Source organism: Stegodyphus dumicola, chromosome 10 (assembly GCF_044657685.1).
Source record: "Stegodyphus dumicola isolate Sdum_Otavi_A_Nest chromosome 10, ASM4465768v1".
Taxonomy (NCBI): Eukaryota; Metazoa; Arthropoda; class Arachnida; order Araneae; family Eresidae; genus Stegodyphus; species Stegodyphus dumicola.
Window position 1 is genome coordinate 44,268,998 of NC_140777.1, and position 17,557 is coordinate 44,286,554.

At 35.4% G+C, this 17,557-nt stretch overlaps 1 protein-coding gene across 3 annotated transcripts in view; it reads right to left on the bottom strand.

Moving 5' to 3' along the window:
• LOC118195153 (neuropilin-2-like) overlaps window positions 1-17,557 on the bottom strand; it is a 70,096-nt gene that overhangs the window by 38,480 nt on the left and 14,059 nt on the right. For all 3 annotated transcript variants that reach the window (XM_085824902.1, XM_085824903.1, XM_035366409.2), the window contains 2 exons: window positions 12,158-12,423; window positions 6,251-6,625 (listed from right to left, as the gene is read on the bottom strand). In XM_085824902.1, the coding sequence (XP_085681028.1) occupies window positions 6,251-6,625; window positions 12,158-12,423 (641 nt within the window). The remainder of the gene's footprint in view (window positions 1-6,250; window positions 6,626-12,157; window positions 12,424-17,557) is intronic.

Consider the following 17,557-nt stretch of genomic DNA (forward strand, 5'->3'; position numbering starts at 1 on the left):
CATAATATCCTCTCCGCAGAAGTTGTCTACTCTCCGCTACGTCACTTCTGGGGGTCAGGCAGAATTAGCTATTTAGCCAATTTTCGACTTCGTTTAGTAACATACACAAGAAAATCTTTAAATGTACTGAATCATAGATGTAAAACCGTACTATTCTTAATAGAAAGTACTGCTGAAGTATTGCTCGAGTTAAATGAACCAAAGACATAATAACCTTAACTTATTCTACAGCAAAGAACCAGTATTGACAGGTCACAACCTAATTCTCTTAAGAAAACCTGAGTCTAATATAATCAACCATGTTGGTAAGCCTAGATTAAAAAATTTACATAAGTACTAACCGCACCCAGATACTTAATAAACTTAGTCTTCAGAACTTAACAGTGACTTGAAATCTTCAGGCTTGATCATAATACTGTAAACTATACAATAGAGCACTTCCCACCTAACTCCTTTCTGTCATCAATCATCAAAGGACTAGTCACGATATGGACGTAAAGCCATTGCCGATCTAAACACCTCATGTACATTGCAACATTCAATACAACTCAATTAAATAGTACCTACGAACAATTCTACAGTGGATGCACGATAAAACTATGCCTCATACTTAGGCTGTTAATACATACCCTAATCACAATTTATCTCACAATAGTTATAATGATAATACATTATATCAGTTCGGGCATAATTAATGTGTAATTAAGCCTAAGAAAGTCGCGGTGAAGTTATTGAAAGATTGCATTAGTTCCATCTTAGGAGACCTAGAATTGAGGCAGTAGCCAAAACATAACCATACATTGTCTAGAAACAAATAATTAATCTACACCGTTTAGAGAAAGTTCAAGATGTGCAGAAACACTAGACAAATTATTATTCTAACTACATTATAGCTACCCACATTGTTAGCACATTACGTAAGAACATAAAATAATTTTAAAAAACTATGCATCTTAGCCTTTCATGCTAAAGTTACATAGCATACAGAACAATAACTGTGCCCTTAGCACATATTAATCCAATACAATAAAATCAAGCAAGTATATCATAAATCCAACCCAGAATCGAGGCAGTTACCTTAACAAAACATTAACTGCCAGCCAATAATAAAACTGCATCCTTTAGGCTGAGGAACATGATGTGCAGGAACACTAACACATTATTGCGCTACCTACATTAGAGATTACTCACACTGTAAGCATAATACATTAAGACATTGTAGCTATGCACGAAAATACCTTCATGCAGTTCAGAACAAATTTAAATTTCAGACAAGACAATAACTATACCCCTAATATAAACAAAACCTATTGCAGTACAATAAGATCTAGTCTTAGTTACAAAATGCTAGTTAAATGAAAACTGAATTCCTACATTAATCCAAATTACATTACTACACGCATTCACATTGTATGCACAATACATTAAGACATTGTAAACTGAACATAATAATACCTTTCATACTATTGAGAGCTAATTTACATAGTTTGCAAGACAAAAACTATGCCTTATCCTAAACTAATACTATTACAATACAATAAGAACTAACCTAGCCACAACACTCAACTGAAATCAAAATTGAAGCATTTCATTAAACTAATCATGGGAATCAAAGAATAGAGTCAGATGCTTAGCAAGGTGATGTATTAACTACAAAACAATAATAAATCAGTATCCTTTTGACAAAGGATCAACATGTGCAGGTATACTAAACACATTATTATACCAGCTACATTATAGCTTCTCACACTGTAAGCACACTACATTAAAACATTATAAATAATATAATATACCGTAATATTAAAGCGTTATAAATAATATAATATACTGTAATATTAAAACATTATAAATAATATAATATACAGTAAAACCCTTTCATGCTATAAAGAACATTTATATAAAAAGCGGAACAATAGCTATACCCCTAACATAAAGAATTATAATACAGTTGAAAACCCGGCCTGGTCACTATGTACACTTAAATGAAAATAAAATTACTACATAAATCTAATATGAGTAAACCTAGTACAGAGGAGTTTACATTAATACAAAAATACATTGTCTACAAACCAATAATAGAGCAGCTCCCGTTGACTAAGAATCAGGACGTGCAGAACGCTAACAAACTTTTATTCTAATAACAATAGAGCTACTAACGTTGTAAGAACAATACATTAGCACATTTTAGTTTACACAGTATAAGGTATTTCTCTCGCTTTTCTGGCATGCTGTAGTGGTTCTGCACGCTGGGCCGGTATTCCAAAGGTCCGTTGCTAATTTTTCATCTTGCCTGCTTCCAAAAGAAAAAAATCCTAATGTCTCTACAACAGTAATATCTTACATGCAACTGCGAGCAGATTCACATAGTTTTACAGAACAATAACTATGCCCCGAACATGAACATGTACCATAGCAATACAATTAATACCATAGCAGTATACGGCGTATGTTAGCAATTACTGCTGCATGTTTTTCTGCGTGCTTTTTTAAAAGGTCTCTCAGTTTTGTCCTCGCGACTGAATTTCTGCAGGTGTTCTCTGCTCAATGTGGCTACTGTTCAATGGGGTGCTTTTGACGTAATGGTGTAGTATCTTTGCATTCAAAAACGCAGTGATCAGGGCTACGTCTTTTCCGCAGCGATAAGCGTGTTGCTAAGTTTTAATCTATAAAGATAACTCATAAAGGGCCCATGTCCTGTGAAATAATGACTCAGTTCCGTATTTTTAGAGCGGAGCTTCTCTTCTACCTTCGGAAAGAACGAGCATGTTCTTCTGCCTGTAGGTGAGGTAACCCACCTTTGTTGCCATTGTTCTAGTGCCTGCATTTTTTGTTCTTTTCTTAATGTGTGAAATTGGTAACTTAGGTGGATGATCTAACAGTTCTGGAGTGTTAGCTGCCATTTTTGCCAGTGGACAGCACCCAGGGGAAACGGGTCCGAGACCGCCCCTTTTCTCCTATCATCAACCTCTCGAGAGGATTTTCGACTCGCCGCATATTTAGAGTGCCCCCATGCCGCATGGACATTATATATACAAACATACAAGCCTTCTTTCAAGATTCCAACTCGAGTTCTTCGAGACCGCAGAAGGCTCCCCTACCCACTATAACGTCTGGGCGGCGCGCAAGGACACGTTACGCTCCAAGCACATCCAAAGACTACGGACAATGAGTGAAGTCTATTCGCGTTACATTCTCACTTTGGTTTTCTTTTTTTAATAACATCATGTTAAAGCCACTTTTGACACCATTTTTTGCGTGTCAATCGCGTTGCTGTAGCAGCGCACAGTTTCGGATGCAACTTCTTGTGTAAAACTTGTTCCTTTTACTCTACAAGACCAGTATGTAAAGTCTGTAAACGACCTGATTTTAATTAAAGCTCCGAAATCCGAAGGTCGTAATCTGTGAACCACTAGTCAGAAATAGCACGCCATTTCCAACCCTTTCTAAAATTATATATATATAATAAGAATAATATCAAATTTTAAGCTTAGTTTAAGAATATGGAAACTAATATTTTCGTTACACTAATACTTTCGTTGTAGTGAACTATAATCTGGTGAATTTAATATACAGGGTATTTCCGAATTCCATGCATAAATTTAGAGGAGACAGTAAGAATCAGGAAGATGAAAAATTACAATAGAATGTGGGTTGCAAATCACATTTAGTGGGAGAAAGTCGCAAACATAGACATTGAGAGGACAGTGAGCCTTACGAAGAGAGTGGCCAAACAAATGCGAGGATTAGGAGCACTGTGGTCAAGAATAAGAAACCTTTTCGAATGAAAATTTCCAATGCGTACTAGAAAAATAAAAACAGCGAGCAAGCATTCATTCGTGGGCACTGCATAATTCGCGAGTGTTAAACTTCAATTGGAAACAACATGTTAGATTACACGAACGAGGATTATATGGATATGCATCTGATTTACGATCTAGCAGGTGGCAATGGACGCCTAACACACAGGATGTACCTAAAGCAATATCCAAGCAGGTGCTGTCTACACCATACCACCTTCACGAACATCGATCAACGGTTACAAGAGACGAGATCTTTCCAAATAAAGAGATATAATGCAAGGAAAGAACCAGTATGCGCACACCTGAAACAGAAAACCTAGTATTTCAAAATTTTATCATTTCCCCATCGACCAGTATACGATTGCAATGCTGTGGAAAGTTTTGCGTGCAGAAAACGCGTGCAGAAAAATTCCTAAGCGATACCAACTACTCCCTGGTTCATACGCTGGATGCTTAATGCCACACAGAATTCACAGTTTCCCGGCACTGTTTTATTATCAAACGAAGCCTGCTTTAGAAGAGAAGGCGTCGTCAAGATGCACAATGAACGTATATGGTCGTCGAAAATCCCCGCAACACCGTCTCCTCAAAAGTGCAACACAATTTCGGTATCAAAATCTGGGAAGGGATTCTCTAAGATCATCTGTTGAGACCTTCTACCCGAAAGACTCAATAATACAAGTTACCTTGTTTTTGCATGTCCTCCCTGATTTGATTCAGGGAATACCAGCGCCAAAACATGTGGTTCATGCATAATGGTACACAAGCACATTTTGTGATTACGGAGCATAACTATCTCGATGCTTGTTACATATACCGGGAAGTAGACTGAACGCGATGGAGCTGTTACTTGACCTCTACGTTTTCCGGACCTAAAGCCCTTGAATTTCTTCTTCTGGGGCTACCTGGAAGGGGTTGCACATCTGATGCCTGTGGATACACTAGAGTATCTGACAGCATGGGATCGTCGTGCTTCAGCAGACACCGCCAATTCAAGGGGGTATGTTTGAACATGTCTTTCAGTTCTACGTCCGTCGGTGTCGGCTGCGGAATGACTTTCGAGTTTTGAGGCTGCAACTTCGAACAGTTACTCTTTCGAAAAGTTCTTTTCGTCTCCTTTCTGACATTGAACTGTCCATTTTCTGACGTTGATGCATTGTAATCCTGCATTACGTCAAATAAATGTTTTCATTCCTTGTTATTCGCGCTTATGCTCCATTTGACTCCACTCACACTCCACTTACGGCTACGTAACAGAAAATAAAAATGTAACAATCCAACAGTAAATTAAGATAATCTAATGACTGGCTCTTTAGCTTAACTAAGGCTAAATCGACTGCACACAGCAACGCCGAGCTGAGAAATATTAGTATTAACTGAAAGGTGTCGAACGCTGAGCTAGAGTGCTAATTTTAACTGGCAGCATAAACATCGGAACTCGGTCCTCTACTACTTTTTGAGCTCAACACGCAGCTTAAATACTGCTCCTGAAACACGTTTAAAATTTTCATCTACGTCACACAAATTTTACATTCCGGCAGGAAATTGAAATCAGGAGAAACAAGAAATTCCAACTAAAAATAACTGGTTCAGAATAAAGTAAAACCTTATTCTACAACATAGCGTTTTTAAAAGTTAGTTGAAGATAATTAAACAGTTTGAATTTCCGTAACTTTAAAGACTGAGCATCCACGCTGTTCCGGTAGATTTGAGACATATAATGGATATCTCGAATACACCACAAGGGCAATTTCTAAGTGTTATTTTTTAAATGCAATCTTTTTTTGTAATCAGATGCACAGAAATTCAGTTTAAGCATATTAAAAGTGGAAAGTAAATTTAAACTTGCATGACGCTGAATAATACTATCATATAAAAAGTTTGTAAAAATAATTGCGCAGGTTATAAAATACATTATTTTAAATTTACAAAACACTTTAAAACTCAAGCTCTAAAATACAGCAAAATAGCTTTAAAAGTGCGTGATTACAAAGATACGAATGAGAATTTCCCGAAACTCTGTATCGAGTGTGGTGGAGCATATCTAGCGGTTAAAAACAGTGAGATAATATCTTATCCAAATGGACTTTATCTGAGAGAATAAGCCAAAGCCATTGCGGATGATAGAAATATTTGCGATTTTTGGCACCTGTGGCAACAGCAATCATTTCAACAGTAATTCTGTAATGCAACGAATGTGGGAGGAAAATAAAAAATATTCTGTGATCTCCCATGTAACAATGAAGCAAATAGCAAAACCTGCTAAACGAACTGTCAAGACATTTCTTAGTATTTTGATAATTCAATCATTTCAAATGTCGTTAAAAACTTTTATGATTACATTTTTCATATCTCATAACGATAAATATTAACCAAGCAGAGTTGCTGAACTATTTCTCTGCATTGCCCATTATTCTTTAAGGACTCGCGTATTTGAAATTTTCACTTACCAGCGCTTCCAATAGATGCTTTGAAACCTTTCCTTCGTCGTAGATGACTATCCTGATTGCATGTAGTCAATGTTAAATTCATTACCAACTCTGATCCATCAGAAACATAATAGGGAGGACTGGTTTGCTTAGTGAAGAGCACTGGCTTGCTGTTTCCTTCTTGTGCTCGAAGAGTGACTACATTCCTGCATTCTGGAATCGCATTGTAAGAGGCATAATGTACAACATCATATTCCGGAAAGACTAACTCCGTGACCTCATATTCCGAAGCCTTTATTGTCCAAGTGTACCTATAGAAAGGCGGTGGATACATACCATTGTCAAATCCAGGTGTTGTAAATTGATAGGGAGGCCTGAAAACGCCCATGAAGACATCTGTTAAATTGAAATCAGTTATAAATGTTAGTTAGTGTGAACGTAAATAACATTATTATTCAAATTATAACCGCACGCACCTTCATCGTTAGCTCATTTCAACCACAGCAGAATTTTTCTAAACATGAGAATTATATCTCTTTAATTATTATTTCAATAAAAAAAGAACACTGTTATAAAAGATAACAACACCGCAATTAATTTAGTGGCAGGCAATAGACAACGTTGCCGTACATATTTTTCTACAGAAATATTGTTTGTTGGGTGTTGTATTAAAACGGAAAAGGTCACGTATTTGTAGATGAACAGATATATATACATGCACACTCATATGTATACTATAAGGTATTTCTCCTGCCTTCCTAACGTACCTTCGTGGTGTAGTGGTTCTGCACACTGGGCCGGTATTCCAGAGGTCCGTGGTTTAATTCCCGGCGAAGGCGTTTGCTATTTTTCATCTCTCCGGCTTTTCCAATTAACCTAATGTATCTACAATGGCGCACAAACTAAGAGGGTAGGAGATGATGACGATTTCTCCCTACCCAGGATTTGGCGATTGGGTCCCCTAAAAACTCCAGTCGCCCTTTAAAAGGGGAAGTATATAAGGTATTTCTCCGGCCTTCCTAACGTGCCTTCGTGGTGTAGTGGTTCTGCACGCTGGGCCGGTATTCCAGAGGTCTGTGGTTCGAATCCCGGCGAAGGCGTTAGCTATTTTTCATTTCTCCGGCTTTTCCAATTAACCTAATGTCTCTACAATACACAAAGAGAGAGATAAATTAGGAAAATGTCTTATATATATATATTATTACGAATTTTGTACATAGATAGATGATTTTAGTGTAATTATGTGAGAAATTGTTATATTTTTCTGTGTAATATAACATGAAAATCTAGAAAGAAGAGCTATGCCGAAAAAGTAAAAGTACAGGGACAAGTCTATTTATCACAGTAAATCGGTATTTTGGTAAAATGTCGCCAAGTTGGCGATGTTTTTAAGGACTATTTTCGTCGTCAAATTTAGCGAGAAATCGCCAAAAGTCGCCAAAACTGGAGACCATTTGGTGACATTTTGGGCCGGTCCCTGTATCATCGTAATAAGTATTGTAATTGAATAAATGTAATGGATCACTATATTAGCTTTAATTGTAATTCGGCCTTCATACTGCCTTCCAGTAATTTTCAGAAACAGAATGTACTAGAAAAACTTGGTGGCCGGGTGAAGACTATATAACGCCGGAGAGAACATCTGCTCTCACTTGTTGTTAGCTAATTCAGAAGTCAAACAACAAAAATCAGCGTTATACCAACGTTAGCGTTTTGTTGTTTGACTTCTGAATTAGTATTTATTCGGCGTGTTGTTAGCTGTTTGTTCAGCGTGAGTTCTGAGTACTATCTTCGGTTTAGCTTAGCTCTTTAGCTGCGCTTTTCATTTTGTTGCATTTAACATTCTTGGTAGTTTGAAGTGTCACTACTAATTGTACTCTGTGATATTGTGAAGGTTTATAGAAGAATTTTTGTGGAATATTCCAGAATTCTGAAGTGTTTCTTTTAATAAAATAAATTTTAATCAACCTACATTGGGCCTGTGTGCATTCAATCTATTACGAACACATACTCACACAACAACATATATGTCCATACACATACACTAGTGTGCAAAACTTTATAACAAATATAGTTTTCAGCATACAACCATGAAAGGGCTTTTTGCGGTGTATAAAATGAAACGCCACCTAGAAAGGGAATGCATATGCAATGTCAGCACCATAACGTCATATGGTGCATCAGGGCATGTCAAAGCGAGGAGTCAGCACACACAGTGCAAGGCAACTTAACAAAGGAAGGCGTATTTCGAGGCATTCTTCTGAAAATGAAAGTGATATTTTCGTATAGTCAACAAGAAAACTTCAGGACTCTTTATACGTAGTAGAATGATTAGCAAGCTTGAGGAGGGGCGTCGTTTGCTGTCTGTAGCCCAAATATTTGGAATTGATAAAAGTATTGTTTCACCAGCTTGTAAAACCTTCCAGACGAGAGGTGCGACTCTAAGTGAGGTTGGAGGTCATCGTCCAAGGAAAGCAACGGTGGCGGATGACCTATGTCTAGTCCTGCAAGCGAAAAGATATCGAAACTATATAACCTTGTATATGTTATGTTATGTTATGTAGAAATTAGGGGGGCACCTAATATTTACCCTAAAATATCGACACTAAATAGCGGGTAACTTTGCTCATCATTTCTCAAGGCAACTGAACGGCAGGTGTTCCGGTTTATTGTAGCCAGACGACTTCATAAAGATGGCCTGCATGCTGCATACTATTGACAGCAGCCTACCGGCGTCACCGTTTATTGTGGTGTAGACAGCATGAAGACTAGAAACTTTGTAAATGAATTCACATCCTCTTTAGCAATAAGATTCAGTTCAATCTGGCAAACGAGTCTCTGCCCAGTTGATATGGAAAGAGATAGTGACACGCTTTAATCCACTATCATCGGGGAGAAAGAGCGTTGGAATGGTGCTTGCGTAATTGTATGGGGAGACATTATCATGACGAATGGATGAAGCTCCACAGTTTCTCTAGAAGTTTACTTACCGGACTGTGATGAAGTTATCCTCTCCCATATGTGTCTTTTCCAGGGTGTTATTAGTTCCTAGTTTGTTTATATGGATAACAAATATTTAGTAATGCATGCTGTTGAGGAGCTCTTGGAAAGTGAAGATATCAAGAGAATTGACCAGCGTATTTCCATGATTTAAATTCCATTGAACATGTGTGGAAAAGAAGGATAGAAGGAAGATGGGATTAATGATTAGAAAGATGCCTGGCGCTGCAATCGTACGCTCCGGAGATCACCAGACAACTAGAAAATATTGCTTCTTGAAGAATTGTATCTCTTACATAAAGAACTGTTAGATAATGTGTGATCAATACCGACAGACGGTGTAATGCAACCGTTGCAGTTCATATCCCATACTTAGTCTCTTTAATTCGTTGTTCTTCCTCTTCACCAGACATTTTTTGTACCAATGCCATTCTGCCTATAAACCCTTTTTCTATTCGTACTGTATGCGTCCCAAGCACGCTTTGGCTGTTTCACGTTACTCATTTTTTAAACACTACATTGTGCCTGTGTAATACGAATTTCTTATCTCCCAAATGATTTTTTGCGTAATTTCAGCCGATATCAGAGACAGGTTACTTAGGTTTGAACACTAGTGTATATGTATATGTATGACATTTTCTCAATAACTCTTCAATATATATATATATATTCAAGGAACACTGAGAGTTCAAAGCCCAGAAACTCTCCTTGCAAGCCTATAAGTAAGTAATACTACTTACAACTCTACTTACACATACAAAGCGCCGCTTAAAATTTCATTCGATGGGCTTCCATGATCCTGCAGTCGCATACATCGATTTCATATCAGTGCTCTAAATGCTATTTATCGATTAAGGCATACTAAAATAACATCTATGTTGGGAATTGAAGGACTTGAAACGAGTATTACGGATTCATAAGTACCATGGGCACCAGTCTGACTAAATTATACGAAAATTCCAGAGCCAAAGTTACCACCGTATGTAGCTCTTATTCATAATTTTTGGAAGTTCTCTGATGCTGATTCACTTGGCATGATCGTAGCCAATTAATTGTGATGGCAACTATTAACAAGACGTTTATATCTACATTTCACTCTCTAAACTATAAAACGCAAAATATTGCTGTATTTTTCAGAAGAAAATCATCTGATATTCAAATTAAATTATGAATGTATTGGAAACAACGTATTCAAAGAACAACTCTGCTTAAATCTGAATACCATATTTACTTCAATATAAGTAAAATATTCATTATAATGATTCTTATTTTAAGAAACCTCTCCTCACTTTTCATGAAAACAACAATATATGCTTAAATTATTATAAATTACTCACTTACTTTTTTTCCCTCAGTTATGTTATGCAAAAACGATAATGCCTGAAGGAATGCCCTGAAGACTGAAAGTAATTTATAAAGCGTATTTTCTACGAATATATTTTAATTAAATAGACAATACAATAAAATTATTTTTAAGCCTAAAATGTAAAATTTTCAATTCTGAATGAAATTTCTAATGAAAATGTCAGACGAAAAGAGCTGCTAAGTTTTTCAGTATCATGGTCATCTTCTCATGCCTCAACCCCACTGAACGCATACAGAAAGAATTAGTGTGTAGCGTTACAATTTTGAAACTTAAGAGTTCTATACTGTAAGAACTGCTGGAGATAGTACAAGTGACAAGTGACGGAGGACGTGGGCTCTGAGCCTCTACCATACAGGTTAATCAATACAGCACAACATCCACCATTATCTAGAACAGCCACAGACGTCAAGAGGTGGGGGTTCACACTGGTGCCTCGCTGAATTAGTATGCATTGATTTTATATATATATTAAATACAGTGTCTTATACGTCATTCAAGATACATATTACATGATTTTCTACCGTGACTTTGATAACAAATTATAATTATACTCAAAAATTATAGTTACACGCAGTTACACATATTGTTACGTTGAATAATACTTTGACAATATATGACTTGATTAAAATATACTTTGAAATACGTTCGACAGTAACTATGTGACTTCATTAAAATATTCATGGAAATACAAACACTATATATTGGGATGCGCATGATATAACAATGATTATATACTACATTACATATATATATATATGAAGTAGCTACTTAATATAATACAGGGTAAATATATCATATCATGCGCTGCAGGATACATTAGCACACAGCACAGAATACAATACTCGTCTCGAAATGTTATGATCATAGTAATTTGGCTTGCATATATAAAATCACCTATAACTTGGATAAACATTACACATGCATAGATAAATAAAGAAATACTTATACATGGATAAATAAATATGCATACATTAAATTCATGTTGAAGACGCATTAAGTATATAGTACATCCAGACGTTACTCTAATGGAGGTAATTAAATTAATGCATAAACATGGTTGAGTAGATACGCATACTTAGCTACAGTAATGAAAGTTATAATAATTTGACTTGGATAAATAAGATCACCTACATTAGATATACATACAGGGGTAGATAATAAATACGTTTACATGAATACGTGCATACGCATACGTTCGATACAGATTGAATTTGCATTGCGCTTTGAGTGTATTATATACAGGAGATAGTACAGGCAAAATGGAAGCATAGTTTTACAACTGCATCTTGCAATAGGTGTTACTTAAAGGCGGAATGCATATATTACGACCAAAAGCAGGCCGACAGCTTGCTATTAGATTTCATTACAACGGTATATTTTATATTTTCTTTGTACATTCTGCAACCTGCTTTCAATTAATATGCATTTCTTTCACTGGGCATGTAAAGTGTGACTTTGCACTTTTTAATTTCCACAATCAAATGAAAGCAACGAACTAGCTGCATCTAACTGTGATTTACATAATAATGAAAACAACAGTAATGATACTACAAATTTCTTACCTCTGAAACCTTCTGCCCTACAAATTAGGGGTCCTAGTTCATAATGCATAGCTTTTGTTCCTTCGAATCTCAGCTGCAACACTGGAAGGCGACTAGAATCCATCAGAAGCCCGACATCCATTAACCACGTTTGTTCTAAATTCGTGTCACTATTACATGTGCTGTTTCTAGATGTGGAGTGACAGTCAGGATAGCATCCACAGTTCCCACTGTCCGTTTCATCTCCATCCCAGTAATACTGATCTTTCCAATTCCTTCCAACCCACCTGATGAAACCGTAACTAAAATGTTAGTTTTACACAGTATTATCACAGCATTCTCATGTAATTCTCATAAATTTTATAAATTGACTAAAAAGCAAAGAGATCAATGTCATCACCAATTTAGAACCATAATAATTAAATAATTTATAAGAACCATAATTATTCACTTCAAGATGTTTACAATTATACAGAGTTAACCTAAAAGCAATTGACAGATTGAAAGCTTATAAATCGAAAGGTTTTTCTTTTTACCAGAAAACATTTAGTGCAGTTTTATAGAGAGCGTTTTCAAGTTTACGACCTTCTTCTTCCTTCTGTTTTCGTGATGTCAGCATAAGATGAATCCTCTTCACGTCAGCCGAGCAATATGGTCGCTAAAAAGGCAAAAAACGTTTTTGCGCTTAAAACAAATTTTGTTATTGTTGTCGATTGCTCTAAGTCGTTTTAAATACGGTATGAATAAAACGTTTCCTTGGTATTTGAGTAAGCAGAACATGGTTCGGGATACTGGTCACAAAGAAATCTGCATCTGGCATCGTTTGACTACTTTTATGCGAAATATCAAAATCCGATTTTTTGTTCCTTCCCTTCCTACAGATTTGGACATTTGCTTATTTGAATACGGCAAAGCACACGAGGGCTCTTTCCTAAAAGAAGGGATGCCTTGGTGGAACACTATGAATGTTTTAGAATTCTTTAACCATTCGAGTATTCGTGACCAAAACGAAGATTCTGGGAAATATTTCTTTCTACACACTGTTGAGTATAACTAGCAGATGTGATACAGGTAATGAACGCTTGTTTCGTAACGTGTAAATGAAATCTTAATCATGTGAATCTTAAATCCTATAAAAGCACACCCGAACTGAAAAACCTCGAATTACCCATTAATATCATATTTTACATCTTATCTTCTTTGGTATAGATGTGATGTATAGCTGACTCAAATATTACATACAAGTTTTTTATGTCATTAATTTAAAGTCTCCCACCTGAGAAAAAAGTAGGAGGGTTGTCTGGCGAAAGTATTAATTGAGAGCTATCAAAGTAAAAGCCAGAAAAAATGTTAATATACTTAAACATATTTTGTCCTATTGCCACATTAAAAGTTTCATACTTTCGTAGTAAATACTATAACTTTTGACATGAACAAAATGTACAGCAATAAAACTCGCCATAAGTTTTACTCTATTAAAAGTTACTTGCGGAAAACATCACTTTTCACAGGCAAATAGTACTAGTGAGCTTTCCTGTTATTAAATAATTCAATATATTTTTAATCATAACAAATTAAATAATGGGATTTGTCTGAAGATAAAGAAAATCATTGTGCTGCGTAGCAATCTGACTTCAAGGAATGCTGCCTGGATTCCATGGAAGGATATGGTGAATAACTTTACTGTGACGATGGATAAGTCGCAAGCGTTGATGAAAAACCTGTCGTACTAATGATAATGTTGATTACCTGTCGTACTAATGAGCCAAACCGTTTCAGATCCATGGGGGTCTAGGTAAGACGTTGCTTTGAAAGAAAAAGGTTCTTTTTGTGTGACTATCGAATAGCTAGAATGTCTGAAATCAAGAAATTTTGAAATATATGGAATACAATTTCGTTGTGGTTGATGAGTTATAGGTGGTTTTCGATTACTAAATATTTTCTCAAAACATGCATAGACATACATAGTATTCATAGACATGCGTAGTAGTACTATCGACAAGAAAAAGTACAGAAATGTAAAATTTGGTACCTATAAAACATTTTTGTTTGTTGCATTATAAATGCTTGCTCTCGAAATGGATAGAGTTCCAGTTAAAAGCTATGCCAAACACAAGACTGTTGTCATCTTTAAATTTAAATCTTACTTTGGAGTGTGTTTCACTTCTCTCATGATTTACACTTAATAATTCAAATATACTGAGAGATAAATGATAAATTCTTAGACTGATATTTCTTTTGAATCTTTCTAAAATATTTAATTAGTCATTAAATAATTTATTTTAAAACTAAAAATAAACAAATTATGAAAACTTTCTAAGTTTTTAGAGAAAATTTACCTAGTAGGGCGAAACTTGGGAGTAAATAATGATTCTTATCTATTAAATTTTTATTCAACGCACAAATAAAATATGTATATTTGTATGCAAATAACTACAAACTTCTTTATTTCATAATACAGTTTCACACTTGATGGCATTTCGATTCTGATAAAGTTTGTAACTTGGAGAAAAATTGAATATTCAGCATGGATTGCAGATGCTCATTGGTCCATCGGATTCTTTTCTTGTTAATTTTCAACTATGAAAAACTGTTCAGATATAAATGTATTCCCAACCAAAGCGATTATTATTAGAGCAAAAATTCGTAATTTACTTTATTTATTTTTTGACAGAAGGGCAAACAAAATTTAATAAAATCTGTATCTTCAAATCTTTTATTTTTATATCATATTATATTTTTTATTAGTCCAAGATTTATAGCACACGCTAAACTAAATAGCTGCATTTATAGATATTTTGGCATGTTATTTCAGGTTCGTTTTTAATGGAAATGAAACTAATGTAAACTCGGACTTCGAACTAAAGTCTTGAAAGACTTATAACATTGTAATTAAAATGTCTTCGCGGGCTAGAAAAAAATTCTTCAAGGGTCGCATGGGGCGGCCCACAGGCCGCCAATTTGAGATCAGTTAGTCTCCTATTGTGCAGAGAAGAATTTAAAAAAAAATACATTAAGTAAATCAAAGCGAGGTCTGGAAAATGGCTATAATATTTTAATTGCCTGCAAGCTTTTAATTGGTTGGAGAAAATGCTGTGGTATACTCTTCGATGAATATAAGATCACTGGAGGTACGGGTGCATCACATGTTTGTTCCAATAATAATTCAGAGTGTTAAATAACGAAAATATTGTCAAATAAGGGGAAGGAAAGCAAAGAGCAAAAGAGAGGATGAAGAAAGTTTGTGATTGCAGATGTTTGAAGGAATTTGGGCGCAGTGAAGAAACGACAAAAGATAGGGCGAATGATACAGAAAGATCTCGAATTATAGTGGACAAAGATATGAGGAATGCTGTAGTGAGCTCAAATTATTATGGTGAAATGAAGGAAGATAAATTCTCGCCTTCCGATTGGTGATGATCTGTGTGATACATTTCTATTTGCACCATGTTATGAAGACACTGTTCTAGGCTGATAGCGTATGATGGAAGAAAAGGACGGGGAGGAGACAGTTCTATCCTTAGACGTCTTAGAGTCTCAGCTTTTGACTGAGATTATTATCAGCACCAAGAGGGAGCAAGAGGGACATCTGCCCCCGGGCACAGGATCTAGATGGCGTCAAATTGATTATACAAAATTTTAGAATGCATTTTTTTTTTTTTTTTTTTTTAACAGGAGAGGAAATTTTCAATTGTTTCCGGGCGCTGAAAAGTTTAGCTACGACTTTGACTATTGTGCCACGATCCGTGTGATGTGTGTCTGTCTATGTATGACAAGTTATGAGAAGACTATTTCAGTCTGGCATTTAGCAGAAGGCGAGGACTGATAAAGAAGAAAGATAGTACTAAGGACAGTGTAGGTAAAGGACTTTCCAGATTGTTATATAGTAAATGATGGTGAAGATAATCCATTGTTATGAAAAAGGGTAGTGTTAGCGAATGTTCATCAAGTATCCTTTGTTCTCTTACTTAGCGTGGAGAGTTTGAACGTGTTGTCCCCAGCATCGTGTAATTTTCTTCCCCGAACATAGTTCATATTACCATCTTCTTCTCCTAGATAGTTTAACCATGTGATTCTTGGAACAAATAGGGACAAGTACATGTAAATCAAATTCTAAATATGCCGATTTTATAAATGGTGTTCGGTTCTAAAGTTAGGAGTAAACTCATAATTTGCGTACTATAATTATGATTTAACATCCTTCTAAGGAATTTATTTTAATATCAGAGATTTGTATACATTGTATTTGTGTAAAATCTTATATAAGAATTAGAAATGAATATCCGTTATTCTTGTTCATCTGTTTATCATTTTACATTTTTAATAAATCTGCCTACCATAGTGTAGCTTTAAGAATTCTAAATTGTTTTATCACAATCGGACCTGAGTTAACATACTTAGTTTAGTTTAAAAGAATGTTGAGAAATAAAATCGATTTATTATAATATGGATTACTTCAGGCCCTTGGAAAGGTACAAACAAACTGCATGATTTGATATTTTGTACCATTCTTACTAAAAAAATTGGCAACAAGTCGTTCAATAAAATTATAAGAACTATGTTTCAGAAAAAAAATTCTAATAAAAATTATTTTTCAAGGGAAGGTATAAAATATATGGATTATTTCAGTGCCAACATGACAAAACACCAAATGAATTTTATACAGCAAATCATATTGACGGGAGGGAAAAATTTACGGGGTTTAATTTTTAAAGTAATAAGCTAACAACCTTGTGAAAAACCGTTTCTAGCGAACCTTTCTTAGATCTTAAAGCTTTTCTGAAGATCTTGATTTTCTGAAGAGGGGTGCGAGAGCTCGAATCCTCCCCCCCCGGATCCTCTCCCTCAAGGTCGGGGTGGTTTTATAAGTCCAACCTCCTTCAGGCTTTGGCAATCATTATTCCATGAAATATGGACTTGACGACAAACAAACAAAAAAAACCAAGAATAATTTTGATTCTATAGATTAACAATATTTACACACTGATGCTTCATTTGCTACAAATACTTAATAATAAGCTATAGAAAACCCTCTCACTTTCCATCAAACCACACAAGAGAACTTTCCGTTAGCCATATATTTAGAGTGACCCCATGCCGCAAAAACATTATACATTTACAAACATGCATATCTTCTGTGTGATTCGAAACCGGGCCCTTCGGTACGGCAGTCAGAGTCACTACAACGTTTTGATGAGATGAGAAATAGAAAAGGATTAAAAAATGTAAAAACTCTTATTAATGCTATTCATTATGAATTGTAAAAGTCACTACGATGTTTTGATGTCAAAATCACTACAACGATTTGATGAGATAAAAAATAAAAAAGGATTAAAAATTTAACAACTCGTATAATTAGTGCTATTCATTACAAATTTGAACAGATGTATGCAGCACAATGAAAACAAGCTGATATAAAAA